The sequence below is a fragment of the Terrapene carolina genome, unplaced genomic scaffold (genome assembly GCF_002925995.2).
Source record: "Terrapene carolina triunguis isolate 2854851 unplaced genomic scaffold, T_m_triunguis-2.0 Scaffold88, whole genome shotgun sequence".
NCBI classification, from domain to species: domain Eukaryota; kingdom Metazoa; phylum Chordata; order Testudines; family Emydidae; genus Terrapene; species Terrapene triunguis.
This window is the reverse complement of record NW_020664439.1, coordinates 14,395,269-14,411,461: the sequence shown is the minus strand read 5'-3', so window position 1 is coordinate 14,411,461 and position 16,193 is coordinate 14,395,269. Positions and strand designations below refer to the sequence as shown.

At 44.4% G+C, this 16,193-nt stretch overlaps 1 protein-coding gene across 1 annotated transcript in view; it reads left to right on the top strand.

The window, feature by feature from the left end:
- The window catches only part of CUL3 (cullin 3), a 106,865-nt gene that overhangs the window by 21,729 nt on the left and 68,943 nt on the right, over positions 1 to 16,193 (top strand). The window contains exon 2 of the mRNA XM_026649962.1: positions 564 to 761. Coding sequence (XP_026505747.1) covers positions 564 to 761 — 198 coding nt within the window. The remainder of the gene's footprint in view (positions 1 to 563; positions 762 to 16,193) is intronic.

Sequence of the window (16,193 nt, the reverse complement as noted above, 5' to 3'; positions counted from 1 at the left end):
GCCATAGCCGTGTTATAATAAATTAGAAACAAATAATTCACTCATATGGATCACTTCAGTAAAATCACTGCCTCTTATTTGTCACATGAGACCTGTACCTGTTATGAGGTATGTCAATTAAAAGCTTGATTAAACAGGTGAGGCTTATACCATGGCCCAAAATTTGTCAAGTTGTATGTTAGGGTGGGTGATAACTGGAGTTGGTATATTTAGGGGGAAAACAAGAATTTTCTCCCTGTGGAATCAGGGTTGAGTCCTATGAAAACTCTATTTTTGAAGGAAAAAATGTCTGTTTAAAAAAAAAAAATAAAAAAAGATGCCATTGACCGTGTACTTGGAAAAATCATAGCAAAGGCTGTCTTTGACTCAGTGCAGTTAATCCCTACCAGTCTTGTCAACTCTTGTTGATCTAAGGTTCTGATAAATGTCATAAATTTGAAATCGGAGAAATTTGACAGAAGCCATTACTGCTGTTTTCAAATTACAGTGGTTTCCAGCTAATTTTCTGATAGCCAAAGTTCTTAATTCTGGAAAATACTCATTTCTTTTCTTCAATATTGCAGATGACCATGGATGAGAAATATGTAAACAGCATTTGGGATCTCCTGAAAAATGCGATCCAAGAGATCCAGCGTAAGAACAACAGTGGTCTCAGCTTTGAGGAACTGTATAGGAATGCATATACTATGGTGTTACATAAACATGGAGAAAAATTATACACTGGACTACGAGAAGTCGTCACTGAGCATCTCATAAACAAGGTATCTGACTAAACTAAATTTTAAATCTGTGTCTTTCTTACTGATATCTAAGATGAACACTGTATAATTGTGGTTTGTGACAAAAATCTAAATTTTGATACATTAGTTTTAAAACAATGTTTTTACTCATACATAATATCAGTTTAGGACTAATGTCACGCATAAGATGATCTTATGTTAGAGGTACCATTTATGTTTAAACTACTAATGAATAATGAAATGTACCAATTTAAATGTTTATGAATATGTGAATCAAGAAACCATTTTTAGTTGAATCATTATTGCATGAGCAATGAAAATAGGTATGTCTGCTAACATGTTCATTTTTTTTTTTTTTAAGTTCGTGGCTTTTTGGTAGAATTGAGTAGCTTTCTTTGGTGAACTCTGTTTCACTTACTAGTAGTAATAGCCCCTTTTTTCAATCTGGGAACTAACTACATCTCAGAATAAGAACTTGCTTGTAATGGGCTTTGTTCATGAACTAATGAAATAGTTGTGCTGGGATTACATTATATAGAGAGAGTAGAGAGGCATTGTTCAATGCATAAAATCAACTTGACAAAAAACATCCTGAACAGTCTGAGTCTTTAAATTTCAGTCTTTTCAAAACATACATTTAATTTAGTCCAAAATTTTAAATTAACAATCCTTTTGATTCTGAAGATAAAAGATATAAAGACCTTCCACCTCGCCTCAAGCCAGAGATTGGACCTCCATGGCTTTGTGTTGAAGAAAAGCAGTCACGTTTAGATCTGGCGTAGCTAGCTCACGTTCGCTAAACCCAGCCTTGACCTGACCTTTTTCTGAGTTGAAACAGGGCTGAAAACTTATTGCTCTAAAGAGATCCAGCACTTGTGGCAGAATCAAAGATGCAGCCTGGAGAACAGCTGCTTTTCCACTGTGCCCATTGTATGTACTGACCCAGGCACGCGGGTAGAATCACAGCCTATCATGCCCTTACTGCACAGTTTAGTGAGTTGCAGTAATCAGTGGACTGCTTCCCATTTTTGGTGGTTCTTTCATGTGAAGACATCTTAAAGACTTTGCTCCAGACCACTTGAATCTAAAATATGCTTTAAATATATATTTTCTTACACTGTGTGAATGCAAGGACACGTTGAGTATAAAGTGACCAAAGGATTTTGCACGTATATGTCCTTTTATTGTAATATATTAATGCCTCAGAGATATTAATGAATTTGTCAAGACTAGTCATGTAACATGGTAAATGTCTGAGACTTTTAGAACTCTATGCCTGTAAATACCTCTGCATTATCATGGGCTTAGTGGTGTTTACAGCCTACGGTAGGTAACACACAGTAGCGCAGTAATCTTTCACCTGGTTAGACATGAGGTCAAAATGAGTTTCTTGTGGTGGTCTGATCTCTCCTGCTCATTATTTATTTATGTGCGTGTTTAAATAAAAATAATAAAAAAAAAAGCCTACACATGTAGGAAAGCCCAGTTGTGATAATTGCCAGTGACTCTAAATAACAAAAGTTGAGTAGGACTGAGGTATTGTAGTGCAGCTGTGAATGGGATGCTTATACAGTTTTTACCTGGAAATGTTTTTTTTTCATGCAATTAGAGTTTTTTATCTGATGCTTATGAGAGCTTAACTAATACAAACTCAGCAATGTCTGGTAAATTCATATTTCAAATGAGTAATGAAAGGGCCTCTGTGTATGTGCACGTGCTTGTGCTCACAGAAAAGTATAAGTGTGATTCAGACATCAAAATTTGAGTCAGTATTTACAATTGAAATAACTTATTCATGAAAAGAAAGCTAATTGCTGAATTTTAATCTTTAAATTAGTTGGTTTTAAAATGCCTAAATACAGAAAATGTCCATATTCTATACAAACTAGTTTCCCCAAACGTGTAATCATTCACATGGAAAGGTGACTTTCCGGTAAAAGTGCAGAAAAATAAAACTTGAATGAAGAGGTCTTCTTGGTTGGTTTTTTGTTTATTTTTTAAAAAAAGTCTTCAATTTCAAAACCAATTCCTGTCTTCTTTTATCTCTGAGTTCCAGCTTCAGGATGTGACATTAAAGTGTGGTTTATGTCCAATATATCGGTTGTATAAAATGGTCCTATTTTAATAACAGAAATAAAAAATAGCATTTCAGGAGCGTATACACAGGTGGTAGAAGTTGGTTCAACTCTGAAATTAGACATCTCTTCAGTTTTCTTGTAGTACTTGTTGCAAGGCAGATGAAACAACTAATTACAGTTCAATCTATTTAATTGAGCATTTTACTAAACTGAAAGTTTAGTGGAAAAATCATTACATCTTTGATAGCTCTTTCCAACACTACTTCTTATGTCAGTATTTGAAACATTAAGTATCTAATTAAATCACTGGAATGCATTCTAGTCACAGGTGTTCACTTATCTATACCTTCAAAGAACAAATGGTGGATACTAGGGCTGGTTGGGAAAATCTGACAAAACATTTTTTGCTAATTTGTCAAAATCAAAACATTTAGTGGAGACAGCTTGATTTGATGAAGTTCAAATAGAATACAGGCAGGTTTAGAGGTCTGCCTGGTTTCCTGTCAGCTCACCTGCCAGATTGCATTGGACAGGGGGACTGCAGGGTCTGTGGTTCCAAGGCAGCCCACTGGGTAGACAGCCCTGGAGCTGGGGCTCCATTCTTCGTGGATACCCTTGTGAGAACAGGTTAATGTTCTTGTAGCTAAGTATACTAGATATGGTACTTGCGCTGTGCATGTAATACAGAGGTTTATCTGTGGTTAATAGACGCCAGAGATTAGCGAACTGCTACTCATCTATTTGAAAGCATTTTTCATGGTTAGTGGTGTTCAAGTTTGGAACACAAGTATATTTTTCTTGTGTAGTTAGGAACTTTTGCTCTGCTATCTTTAATTGCATGTTGAAAGTTGTGTTCAGCCAGACTTGACTTAGGAAGAGACCAGACCAGGGGTTGGCAAACGTTTTGGCCCAAGGGTCACATCTGGGTATAGAAATTGTATGGCGGGCCATGAATGCTCATGAAATTGGGGGGAGGGGTGCAGGCTCCAGCTCAGGATGTGGGCTCGGGTAGGGCCAGAAATGAGGACTTCAGGGTGTTCTGGAGGGGGGTTCTGGACTGGGGCAGGGGATTGGGATGTGGAGAGTGTGAGGGCTCCATCTGGGGTTGCAGGCTCTGGGGTGGGGCTGGGGATGAGGGGGTTGGGGTGCAGGCAGGTGCTCTGGGCTGGGACTGAGGGGTTTGGATAGTTTTGGAGGGTGGGAGGGGGATCAGGGCTGGGGCGTGGTGTGGGGGGGAAACGTACGGACTCAGGGATGCAGATGCCAGGTGGCATTTACCGGAAGCAGTGGCACATCCCCCCCTCCGGCTCCTACGCAGAGACGTGGCGCCGGGCAGCTCTGCGTGCCACTCCGTCGGCAGGCGCCGCCCTGACAGCTCCCATTGGCCACGGTTCCCGGACAATGGGAGCTGTGGGGTGCGGTGCTTGGGATGGGGGCAGCGTGCAGAGCCCCCGGCTGCCCCTACACATAGGAGCTGAAGGGGGGACATGCTGCTACTTCCAGGAGCTGCATGGAAAGCCCCCCACCCTGCTCCCTGGCTGGAGGCTGAAGCGGGGCAAGCCCTCGACCCTGCTCCCTGGCAGGAGCTCGAGGGCCGGATTAAAAGGTCCAACGGGCTGGACGCGGTCATAGTGGCTTTTTGTTTGGTTTTTAAGGTTACATACCTTTTTCCTCAAAAGGTCTGCTCCAGGGGTGGGCAAACTATCTGATACATTTTTTGCAGTATATTTAGTTGTAATTAAAATCATTAATGTTTGCACCTGCCAAGTGCCAGCCCCACTTCTGAGCTCTGGCACTAACATTAAAATGTAACAAGTATAAAATTTAAGAAGGATAAAATTAAACACAAAAACTGTGTATTAACTTTAGCTAGATAAAAGTATTAAACCACCCTCACAATGGTTCATGTCTGAATTGTTGTAGGTAGTGGGACACCTAACTTTTAGATTGCAGTTTCTTCTGTGTATTGTGTAGTTAATGAGCTTAAAAATAGTTTTTTGTAGTTACTTTAGTTTATAGTTACACCTTCAGGTGCCAACTAAGATTGAGGCCTCTTTGAGCTAGGTTTTGCATAAACAGAAAGCAAGAAATCATTTCTGCCCCCAAAAGTTTACATTCTAAATAGATAAGACAGGTACACTGCTCTACAGCCAAAATGCTTCTGAAATAAATGTAGTCAAACTTTACTAATTCTGGGACACTGAGAACGAAAATGATGCTTAAAATTGTTGATTGGCTCTAGTTTTCAAGATATGCTATTGGGTCAGTATATACGACCCTTGACTTGGGAATGGCGGAGGATAAGTGAGTTATAAAGGGAAAGGATCTCAATTTAAACCAAAAATGACTAAAATACATCTTTGACTGGATCTATGAATAAATCTATGACTGGGTTTGGACAGTACTTGCTTTTTAGGCAAAACAATGAATGATGCAATCTGAAGCTGGTATTGCGTCATACATGATATGAATTGCATCATGGTTATTCCTAGAAGTCATGGATGATGCAATCATAACGAAGCTTACATCACTCTGCTGAACAAATTGCCCTATATCAGCTCTAGAAATCATACAGTGTCGTACTCTCTTATTTGTCAGTGTTTGATTTTGCAAAGGGACACATTTCTGTTTAGCCAAAGTGAGCAGAGATGCCTCGTACTTGTGTGAACAGTGCAGATAACTTCTGCTATGTTTGTGGTGAAGTGACTTTTGCATCACAAAAGCGCAGTATAACCACTATGGTTAAGAAAGCCTATCACCTTTATTTTGGCTGCAAAATTGGAGATCAGGACAAGAGGAGGGCCCCACACATATGCTGCAACACTTGTGCAACAAATCTTCGCCAGTGGTTGAACAGGAAAAGGAAATCTATGCCTTTTGCAGTGCCAATGATTTGGAGAGAGCCAACAGATCATACCAGCAATTGTTACTTCTGCATGGTGCCTCCAGTTGGTAAAGATGTGTCAAAGAAGAAAAAGTGGACTGTGCATTATCCAAACATTCCATCAGCTATACGCCCAGTACCCCACGGAGAAGGACTGCCGGTTCCTTATGCACCAGAATCATTCTCACTTGAGTCAGACGAGGAAGAGGATGAAACTTCTGGTCCTGAACCATCAGTGTCACAGGACCCACATTTTCTCCCATCCTCCTCCTCTGAACCACACCTCATAACACAAGGTGAACTGAATGACCTTGTCAGGGATTTGGAACTACCCAAGAGTAAGGCAGAGCTGTTGGGCTCCAGACTACAGCAGTGGAATCTCCTGGCAGGTGATGTTAGGGTTTCCATGTTCCGTGACTGTCAGAAGGATCTTGTCCCATTCTTCTTCATGGAAGGTGATCTTGTAGCCCGCAACAACATCGATGGTGTGATGGCAGCCCTCAACATCGTTCACGATCCAGATGAGTGGAGACTGTTCATTGATTCATCGAAGACGAGTCTTAAAGCTGTTTTACTGCATAATGGCAATGTTTTGCCATCAATTCCAGTTGGTCATGCAGTCCATATGAAGGAAACCTATGACAACATGAAACAACTTTTGAGGTGCATAAACTATGACCAACATCAGTGGCAGCTTTGTGGCGATTTGAAGGTTGTTGCTCTCTTGCTTGGTCTGCAGACAGGATACACAAAGTACTGCTGTTTTCTCTGCGAATGGGATAGTCCTGCAAGAGATTCCCACTACATCAAGAAAGATTGGCCTTCAAGTCATTGGAGTCTGGGAGGAAAAGTGTTCAGCATCCACCACTTGTTGAATCAAGGAAGATTTTGTTACCACCCTTACACATCAAGCTGGGTCTGATGAAGAACTTTTTCAAGGCCATTGACAAAACACAAGCCGCTTTCAAGTACCTCCGTGGAAAATTTCCTAGGTTAAGTGAAGCTAAGATAAAGGAAGGTGTCTTTGTTGGTTCTCAGATTCGTGAACTTCTTCGAGATTGCATTTGACCATGCACTGCGTGGCAAGGAAAAGATGGCATGGAAAGCCTTCCAGTTAGTAGCAATAAATTTTCTCGGAAACAACAAGGCAGACAACTACAGGTTGTTGGTGGAAAACCTCCTCAAGGCATACAAAAGCCTTGGTTGCAACATGTCACTAAAGATACATTTTTTGCACTCTTATCTAGATTTTTTCCCACCGAACTGCGGAGCAGTGAGCGAGCACGGCGAGCGATTTCACCAGGACATTGCAACAATGGAGAAATGCTATCAGGGCAAATGGAGCCCATCAATGCTTGCAGACTATTGCTGGACAGTGACAACAGATGCTCCGTTTAATGAATACAAGAGACAAGCCAAGAAGCGCTGAGTAGACACTGAATAGGACTAAACTATGTACATAATAGTTTTTTGCCTTTTGTTTCATAATAAATTTTATTTATATAACCCTTTTGCTGATTTTTAAAGTGTTACATAAACAGGACAGGTGAAATATTATCATGTAAAGCAACCATAAACACATGAAAAGACCTAGGTTTACAATTTATGATTAAAACTCTATCTACACAATATACATAGACATAAAATGTAAAAACTTAAATATCTTAGAAACAGTAGCCAATCAGTTGTTTTAATTGTCCTATTTGAATTCAGCACATCAAAATACATAATAAATAGCACATTTTATCTCTGAAGCAGACGACTTCTCAAAAATTGTAGACCAGTGGAATCGGAAGGGAAATGGAACAAGTGACGTTCCTTGTTCAAGATGACATGGCAGTTCAATGGTAGAGATGAGAATAGAAACCAGGTGTCCTAACTCCTAGTCCAGCGCCATATCTACTGAACCATGGTGCATTTAAGTAGTAAGATATCACACTGTCTATCAAATCTAAATTGATTGATAGATAACTTTGTTCTTCAAGTGACTGCACATGTGTATTCGCTCCACATACAGTTGCTGGAATTTTTTTCCTCGGTGGTAACTATCTGGGTGGCTTGAGTGCCTCTGCTGCAGCATGCCACTGAATCTAGTAGTATAAATGGCCAGCTGACCCTGAGCCCACTCAGTTCCTTCTTATTGACCGTGATGGTCTCTTGAACTGCTCTTCTTGCTCTTCATAGAATCATAGGACATGAAGGGACCTCGAGAGGTCATCTAATCCAGTCCCCTGCACTCATGGTAGGACTAAGTATTATCTAGACCAGGGGTCTCAAACTCCCGGTCCGTGAGCATCTCCAATGTGGCCCGCGCAGCTCCAGCAGTTTTGGGGCCGGGTCTCTCCCTTGACCCCACCTGCCGCCCCCGGTCGCTCTCTCTCTCTCTCTCTCCCCCCTCCCCCCGCACGGGGCCCCAGCAGCACAGCGGAGCTGAGCGGCGTCTGCCTGCTCACTCCGGTGGCTGCTGGTCCCTCCATGAGGCCCCGGGGTGGGGCTGTGCCTCTGCACGCTGCCCCCACCCCGAGCGCCCCTGTGGCCAATGGGATGCTGCGGGGGCAGTGCCTGGGGGTAGCAGTGTGCGGAGGCCCCCTGGCCCGCCTCGCCCCGCCTTGGAGCGCCAGGTAAGCGCCGCGCCCCCACCCCCTCCCCACAGACCCCCTCCCATCCCCAAACTCCCTCCCAGAGCCAGCACCCCTCCCCACACCCCCCAGCCCCCCAAACTCCATCCCAGAGCTTGCACCCCTTCCCACACACCCCCTCCCGCCCCCAAAATCCCTTCCAGAGCCTGCACTCCAGACCCAACTCCCTCCCAGAGCCTGCACCCAAATCCCCTACCCCAGACCTCCTCCCCCAACCCAAACTCCCTCCCAGAGCCTTAGGCAGGTGGGGGGTGGAGTTTTGGGGGGCGGGTTCTGGGCAGCATGAGTGACATTATTGGCCCGCTGGGAGGATTTGAGGATTGGCCCTAATGTAAATTGAGTTTGAGACCCCTGATCTAGACAATGTACTCTCAGTGGACGCTGTTCTCTTGCATTTTATTGTAAATAGTTTAGTGTTTGTTTTTTGTTCGGTTTTTACTCCATCTGATGATTTTGGTTGATTCCTGGTGCTGAGGGATGTCTCGGTCACCAGGCTTCAAGGCCTGCGTTTCCTGCCATAGGGCTATGCCCTTGAGTGACCCAGACTCAAGTTGCTTGAAGTGCCTTGGGGAAGATCACATTGGGGCGCATTACCAAATATGCAGGGACTTTAAGCCTTGCACGAAGAAAGATCGTGAAGCCAGGCTAAACTTTCTACTCATGGAGACCTCCATCTGAGCCAAGTTGGTAAAACTTGGCACCAAGTGCCTCAGCATCGGTAAGGAGTGCGCCTTCTACTGTGCCTGAGTCCCAACAACCGTTTCGCCATCCCCAGTGCCTGAGAAGAGGCATTAGAAGCAGACTGCTGAAAGGGGAAGATCCCCTGCACTGAAGTCTGCTAGGCATGGGGATAAGTGGAGTGTGATCTGAGTATAAGAACTCCTCTGCTTCAGAACCGCAGAAAATGGCACTGTTGATTACAGCAGCTTAGGTACATTCTGTTAAATCCAGAGGAAGCACCTTCCACATCTCTGGCACTGCATTGTATCAACTTTTGTTTTGGAATCGATCATACCAGAGGCATTTGCGGCTGCCAGAGACCTCTCTTTCGGTGCCAGTACTGCCGGCAGTACAAGAGTTGATGCTATCAGTTTTGGTGAACGCAGGAGAACCAGCAGGACTGCTACAGCACTTAGTATCATGCCAGCTTCATGTACCCCTGATGACTTGTCCTTCAGTACCGTCAAAGGGAAAACCCGTGATGCTTGCTTTTCTGTGGACCTCTCAACGTTGGCACCGATCGCCAGCACGGATCGTCTGGAACGGGGCCTCCATGGTCAGCGGAAGGAGAGTTGTCTTCTTCTGAATCGGAGGTCAGGTGCAACATTTCCCAGCCTCGGAGCCACACTCTCTACCCCTCCTCCAGATGTTTCCATCCTTTCATGGATCCTGTCACGGGAGTACCATAGAGTTGGGTGGTCAGGAGATCACTGGGGCCCTATGCCTGTCCAGTGTCTTTTTTTGGAATCCGTGGGTCTTTCCCCCTGTTTCCAGATCAAATTCCGGGCACTTCTATTCGGTGGCATTGGAAAGGCCCATGCATGGCACCTACTCACCGGGAAGCACCTATTCTTGACTCTGGTACAGAGTCCAGTACCAGACAGCAAGAACCAGCTCAACAGGACCCTGCAGATCAGGAAGTGGAGGAGCATCTGCAGCCAGTGCTGGGCTTCTCTTCCTCTTCCCCTGATGAGGCAGTCTCAGGAGGGGTCATGTCATCTTCTCCCAGATGACTATAAGGCACACCAAGAATTGTTGAAGAGAGTTGCTTTAAATCTGGGTATACAGGTGGAGGAAGGAAAAGTATCCTCACACTGCCTGGTCAGTATTTTTGCGACTGCAGGTCCTTCCAGAATGGCTCTTCCTCTCAGTGAGACAGTTAAGGGTCTGTGGCAGACCTCTGCATTCTTTCTCCCCACTTCAAAAAGGGCTGAGCACAAGTTTTATGTGCCCGCCCAAGGTTGAGTTCCTGTACTCCCTCCCCCTCCCCCCGGGGTGTGTGTGTGTCATTGGGAGTATCTGTTCCTAAAGACAGGAAAAGGCAGGGACATCAGGGTGCAACCCCAAAATCAAAAGATTAAAAAAAGATAAACCTGTTTGGTAGGAAAGTTTATTCTACTGTGGGGATGCAGCTCAGGATTGCAAACCAGCATGCACTGTTGAGCAGGTATGACATTCATGTATGGGACTCCATGCTAAAATTTAAAGACCTGCTCCCAGAAGATGCTAGACAGGAGTTCTCCTCGCTAGTGGATGAGGGAAAATTGGTGGCAAGGGCCTTGCTGCAAGCTGCTCTGAATGTGGCTTACTTGGCTGCCAGGTCCATGGTTTCAGGATTGACCATGTGGAGGAGCTCCTGTTGCAGTCCTGGAGGTCCAACAGACTGTGCAGGACCTGCCCTTTGAAGGATTCTCCCTCTTTTCAGGGTAGACTGATGCTAAGCTCCATGCATTAAAAGACTCAAAATTAATGGGGTGGGGCCAAGGGATTTGGAGTATGGGAGGGGGCTCAGTGCTGGGTCAGAGGGTTGCGGGGGGGTGAGGGCTCAGGCTGGGGATGAGGGGTTTGGGGTGTGAGAGGGGCTCAGGGCTAGGGCAGAGGGTTGGAGTGTGGAGGGATAAGGGCTGCGGGATGGGGCCAGGGATGAGGGGTTCATGGTGCAGGAGGGAGCTGGGGCAGAAGGTTGGGGTGCTGGGGGGTGAGGGCTCTGGCTGGGGGTGTGGGGCTGGGGATGAAGAGTTTGGGGTTCAGGCAAGCTGGGCTGGGGCCAGAGAGGAGGACTCCACAGTCCAACCAGCCCTCTCCCAATCGGCAGCAAAGAGCTCCAGGGGAGGGGCCCCCTTTCCTCCACTAGCAGCACACTCACCTGGCACCGTCACTGCACGTGCTCCTAGGGGCCGGGCCCTTCTCAGGTCCAGGAAGGCCCCTCGCCTCCCCTGTGTTGAGTGCCAGGGTGGGGGTGGGGGAGCCGGAGGATGCTCCGGGGGAGGCGTGCGGGGTGGCAAGTGGGGCTGGAGGAGAGACCTGGCCCTGAACATTGGTGGAGCTGGGCCCCCAGGCCCTGAATTTGCTGGAGCCCCGGCACCAAGAGGCCCATATAACTCGCCGTCCCTGGTCATACCAGTGATTCCAGACCCTGTTTTTCCTTTGTTTTGCAAACTGCCTTTCCCATTTCCTAAGTATTTGGTCCCGTATCACCACGGACTGCTGTGTGTTGAGCACCGTAGAAGTGGGGTACACCCTCCAGTTTATTTCTACTCCTCTTTCTCACCATCCCTTCTTGTCCCTCTTGAGGGACCCCTCTCACAAAGAACTTCTGGTCCAGGAGATTTAATCTCTTTCAGGTGGGAGCCATTGAGGAGGTTCCACAGAATTTAAGAGGGAAGGGTTTCTACTCCCATTATTGCCTAACCTGAAAGTGAAGGGATACCGCAGATCTATTTTAGGCCTATGTCAGCTCAACATCTATCTCAAAAAGATAAAGTTTTGCCAGGTCATCGTGGTGTCCATTATTCCCTCTCTGGATCTTGGAAACTAGTATGCTGCCCTCAATTTAAGAGATGCCTACTTTTGTGTGTTAATATATGAAGGGCACAGAAAGTTCCCCAGATTCTTAGTGACGCTCTTGTCTTACTGGTTCACGGAGCTTCCGTTCAGCCTATCTGCAGCTCCTCAGGTGTTCGCAAAATCTATGGCTATGGTAGTAGCATTCCTCAGTAGATAAGCAGCACAGGGTCTACCGTTACCTAGATGACTGGCTAGTCAATGGCTGGTCCAAAGCTCAGGTTATATCCAGCATTCAACTCATATAGTCAGCCTTCAAGGCCTTAGGCCTTCTGATCAATGCAGACAAGTCTATCCTTTGCCTGGTATATAAGGTGGAGTTTATAGGGGCTGTATTGGACTCTACCCAGACCAGAGCATTCCAATCTATTTAAGTCAAGATTCCAATCTATTTAATCTCTCACGACAGACCTCGAGATTCATTCAGTCACAACAGCCCAAAAGTGTATGAGGCTCCTAGGGCACATGGCCTTGTGCGCACATATAGTACAACGTGTGAGGCTGCACATCAGACCCATCCAGATGTGGCTGGCCTCAGGGTACTCACCAGGCCGCCTTCATCTGGGCCCTGTGCTCATGGTACCTTTGTGGGTTCTAATTTAGGGGAATTGGTAGTTAGAGCCTGTCAATGTCTGTGTGGGCATTCCATTCCTCAGCCCTCAACCGTTGATGGCTCTGCATCACCTCTAGCGTGGGGAGATCACCTGGGGCCCCTCTGAACTCAGGGTTTTGGTCCTCAAGGGAACTCACTCTTCATATCAACCTCAGAGAGCTCAGAGCGATTTGTCTTGCCTGTTAGACTTTCCTACCTCATATCAGTGGGAGAAATTTGTTCGTTCTTAGACAACAGTGCAGCAATGTTTTACTTGAACAGGCAGGGAGGGGCTCTCTCATCCCTCCTTTGTCAGGAATTCCTGTGGAAATTGTGCATAGCCTGTTCAATCAACCTCAAGGCCTCTTACCTGCCAGGGATGGAGAATGAGCCAGCAGGCCATCTGAGTGGGTCCTTTTCCAATCATCACAAGTGGTCTCTTTGCCCAGATGTAGTCAGATGCATTTTCCAGCAGTGGGGGACTCCCTAAATAGACTTATTTGTGAACAGGTACAACAGAAAATTTCATCAGTTCTGTTCCCTGCAATGCCTCAGACTGGGATCCATCACAGAAGCCTTCCTGGCTTCTGAAGAGCTTTACTATGGTTTCCCCCCAATCCCACTCCTACACAGAGTGCTTCTAAAGATCAAGTGGGACCACACCTCGTGTGGTGCCGACAACACTTGTTTTCTACCCTACTAGTCCTCTCAGTGGCAATTCCAGTCTTACTTCAGTTGCACCCGGATTTGATCTCTCAGGACCACAGTTAGCTGCTCCACCTAAACTGGCAGTCCCTTAATTTAACGACCTGGAAATTCCAGGGTTAAATCCCAGAGAGGAAGCTTGCTTGGAGCAAGTTTGCCAGGTCTTACTAAGTAGCAGAAAGCTCTCCGCCAGGAAGAGTTCTCTATCTGGGATTGTCAAACCGGAGTCTCACCAATGCATGTGTCCATCCAGCATATACTCAACTTTTTGCTGTACCTGAAACAAGGTTTAGCAATTTTCTCTATCAAGGTTCACTATCATTTTCTCTATCAAGGATCACCTGGCAGCAGTATCAGCTTTCCATGTGGATAACTTATGTTTGTCATATCATTAGAAAAATTTAATTCCTTAAAGCCTGGAAAGATTGGGCCCTCAATTAAGGGAGCCTGTTTCCCCTTAGGACTTGAACTTGTCTTTGTCTAGACTTACGAGACCACCATTTGAGCCTTTGTCAAAATGCTGTTTACTGTACCTTTCGTGGAAGATGGTTTTCCTAATTCCTATCACTTCTGCCAGAAGAGCCTCTGAACTGTGTGCTCTTGCATCCGATCCACTGTACAGTCTTCTTTAAAGATAAGGTGTACTTATGCCCTCATCTGAGTTTCCCCTCTAAGGGAGTTGCAAATTTTCACATCAATCCATGTACTTGCCTGTATTTTACCCCAAGCCACATGCAAATAGGGATGAGCAACGGCTTACAGTTACACACATTAGACGTTAGATGAGCACTGGCATTCTACATAGACAGGACCAAACTGTTTTGTGGCTATAGCGGACAGAAAGAAAGGTCTTTCAGGGTCCTAACAGAGAATTTCATCTTGAATATCTTCTTGTATCTGCGCTTGTTATGATCTAGCAAGCATTTGACCACAATGCAAGCTGGCTGCTCACTCTACAAGATCGCAGGCATTCCTCAGCGACATTCCTAGCGCAGATTCCCTATCCTGGACATGTGTATAGCAGCAACTTGGTCACCAGTGCATACTTTCTCTTTCCATTATGCAATCATCTAGTACTCTAGAGACAATGCCAAATTTGGTTGTACTACAGTGTGTGTGTATGTGAACTCCGATCCCAGTGCTTGGGAGTCACCAAGAGTCAAATGTGCATGTGCAATCATTCAAAGAAGAAAAAACAGTTACTCAACTTTTGTAACTGTTGTTCTTTGAGATGTGTTGCATGTGTCCATTCCATGACCCACCCTCCTACCTCTCTACATTGGAGTTTCCAGAAAGAAGGACTTGAGGGGGCTCAGGGTTGACTGAGCCATTTATCCTTGTGCCAGTGGTGCGCGGCGGCATAAGGGGCTCAAGTTGCCCAAAGAGGTCCCGCTGGGGGAAAAAATTCCAGCATCTATGTGTGGGGTGCGCACACACCGAGTGGAATGGACATGTGCAACATATCTCAAAGAACAACAGTTACGAAAGGCAAGTAACCATTTTTTGGTGACATCACTGCTGGTCCTATGCCATCTGTATCTGGCACCTTGCACTTGATTTGTATCTGTTTTCTTGCCCTGGGTTTATCTCCTAGCTTCACCTCAGGGCTTTACCCTTCCATGGCTTGGTCCCACACATTCCAGATAGTGTTGTCCCTTTGCTCCCTTTACGACACAGCTATGCCTGGACAAAAATCTCACCCTAAATATAACAAAAGCCAGCAGGCCTAGAGCCCCAGAACCATTTGCTGATAAGCAATACCATGGCTAGAAAAAAGGAAAAACTACAGTTAAAAATAATGAAAAGTTAAAATGTTAGAGGAGAAAGTTGTGTTTTTTTTTTTTTTTTTTTAAACCTGTTAAAATATTCAAACTGACACTAAAATAGCATACCACAAAGTATTTTCCCTCATGGGTAATTGGCATACTGTGTGTGTGTGTGTGTGTGTGTGTGTGTGTGTGTGTGGTTTAAGGTATTTATAATTACGTTTTACAGTAATCTGTTGTGCATATTTTAAAAAATGTAAAAATTTTTTGCTAGAAAGCAAATGTCACTCAGTATCATGCGTTTCTTTCCTCTATAAAAGGGGCACTTGGTGGGGAGCAAATATTCCTGCTGGAAAGCATAAAATTACACTGTAATACCTTATTTTAAAGCTACATCTGAATAAAGAGTATCTAATGTCACAAATGTATAAACTCTTTTACTTTATTAATACCATTTTATAATGAATGGAAAACTTCTGCAATAAAAGCTGTTAATCTGCTTTTTAGCTAAAATTCTAGTTAAGTCTCCAGTTCAGGAGGTACTTAAACATACTTAAGTACCTTCCTGAAGTGGGAGTCGTATTTTATAATTTATTTTCCTCCCTACAGAAGATGGATTTGGCTAGCTGGGCCAAGTGGTGTAGTTTAGGGAATTACATGGCTGAACTGTTTGTGCTGTACCAGATCTCAAAATTGCCAAAGGAAAAATGTTATACCATAAATCTACTGCACAGCCTATTTAACAATGTTAGTTAAAAGTAAAGCTATGCAAGGAGAAAATTTAAATAAGAAAAACACTATTAGAGTTTTAAAAAAAAAAAAAAGTTAAATTTCTTTAAAAGCCAAGAGCTCTCTAAATTAGGGCTGTCAAACGATTAAAAAACTTAATCTCCATTAATCGAGCTGTTAAACAATAATAGAATACTATTTATTTAAATATTTTGTGATGTATTCTACATTTTCAAATATATTGATTTCACTTACAACACAGAATACAAAGTATATAGTGCTCACTTGATATTTTTTATTACATATATGTGCACTGTGAAAAACAAAAGAAATTGTATTTTTCAATTCACCTAATACAAGTACTGTAGTGCAATCTCTTTATCATGAAAGTTGAACTTACAAATGTAGAATTATGTACCAAAAAAAACTGCACTCAAAAACAAAACAGTGTAAAACTTTAGAGCCTACAACTCCACTCAGTCCTACTTCTTGTTCA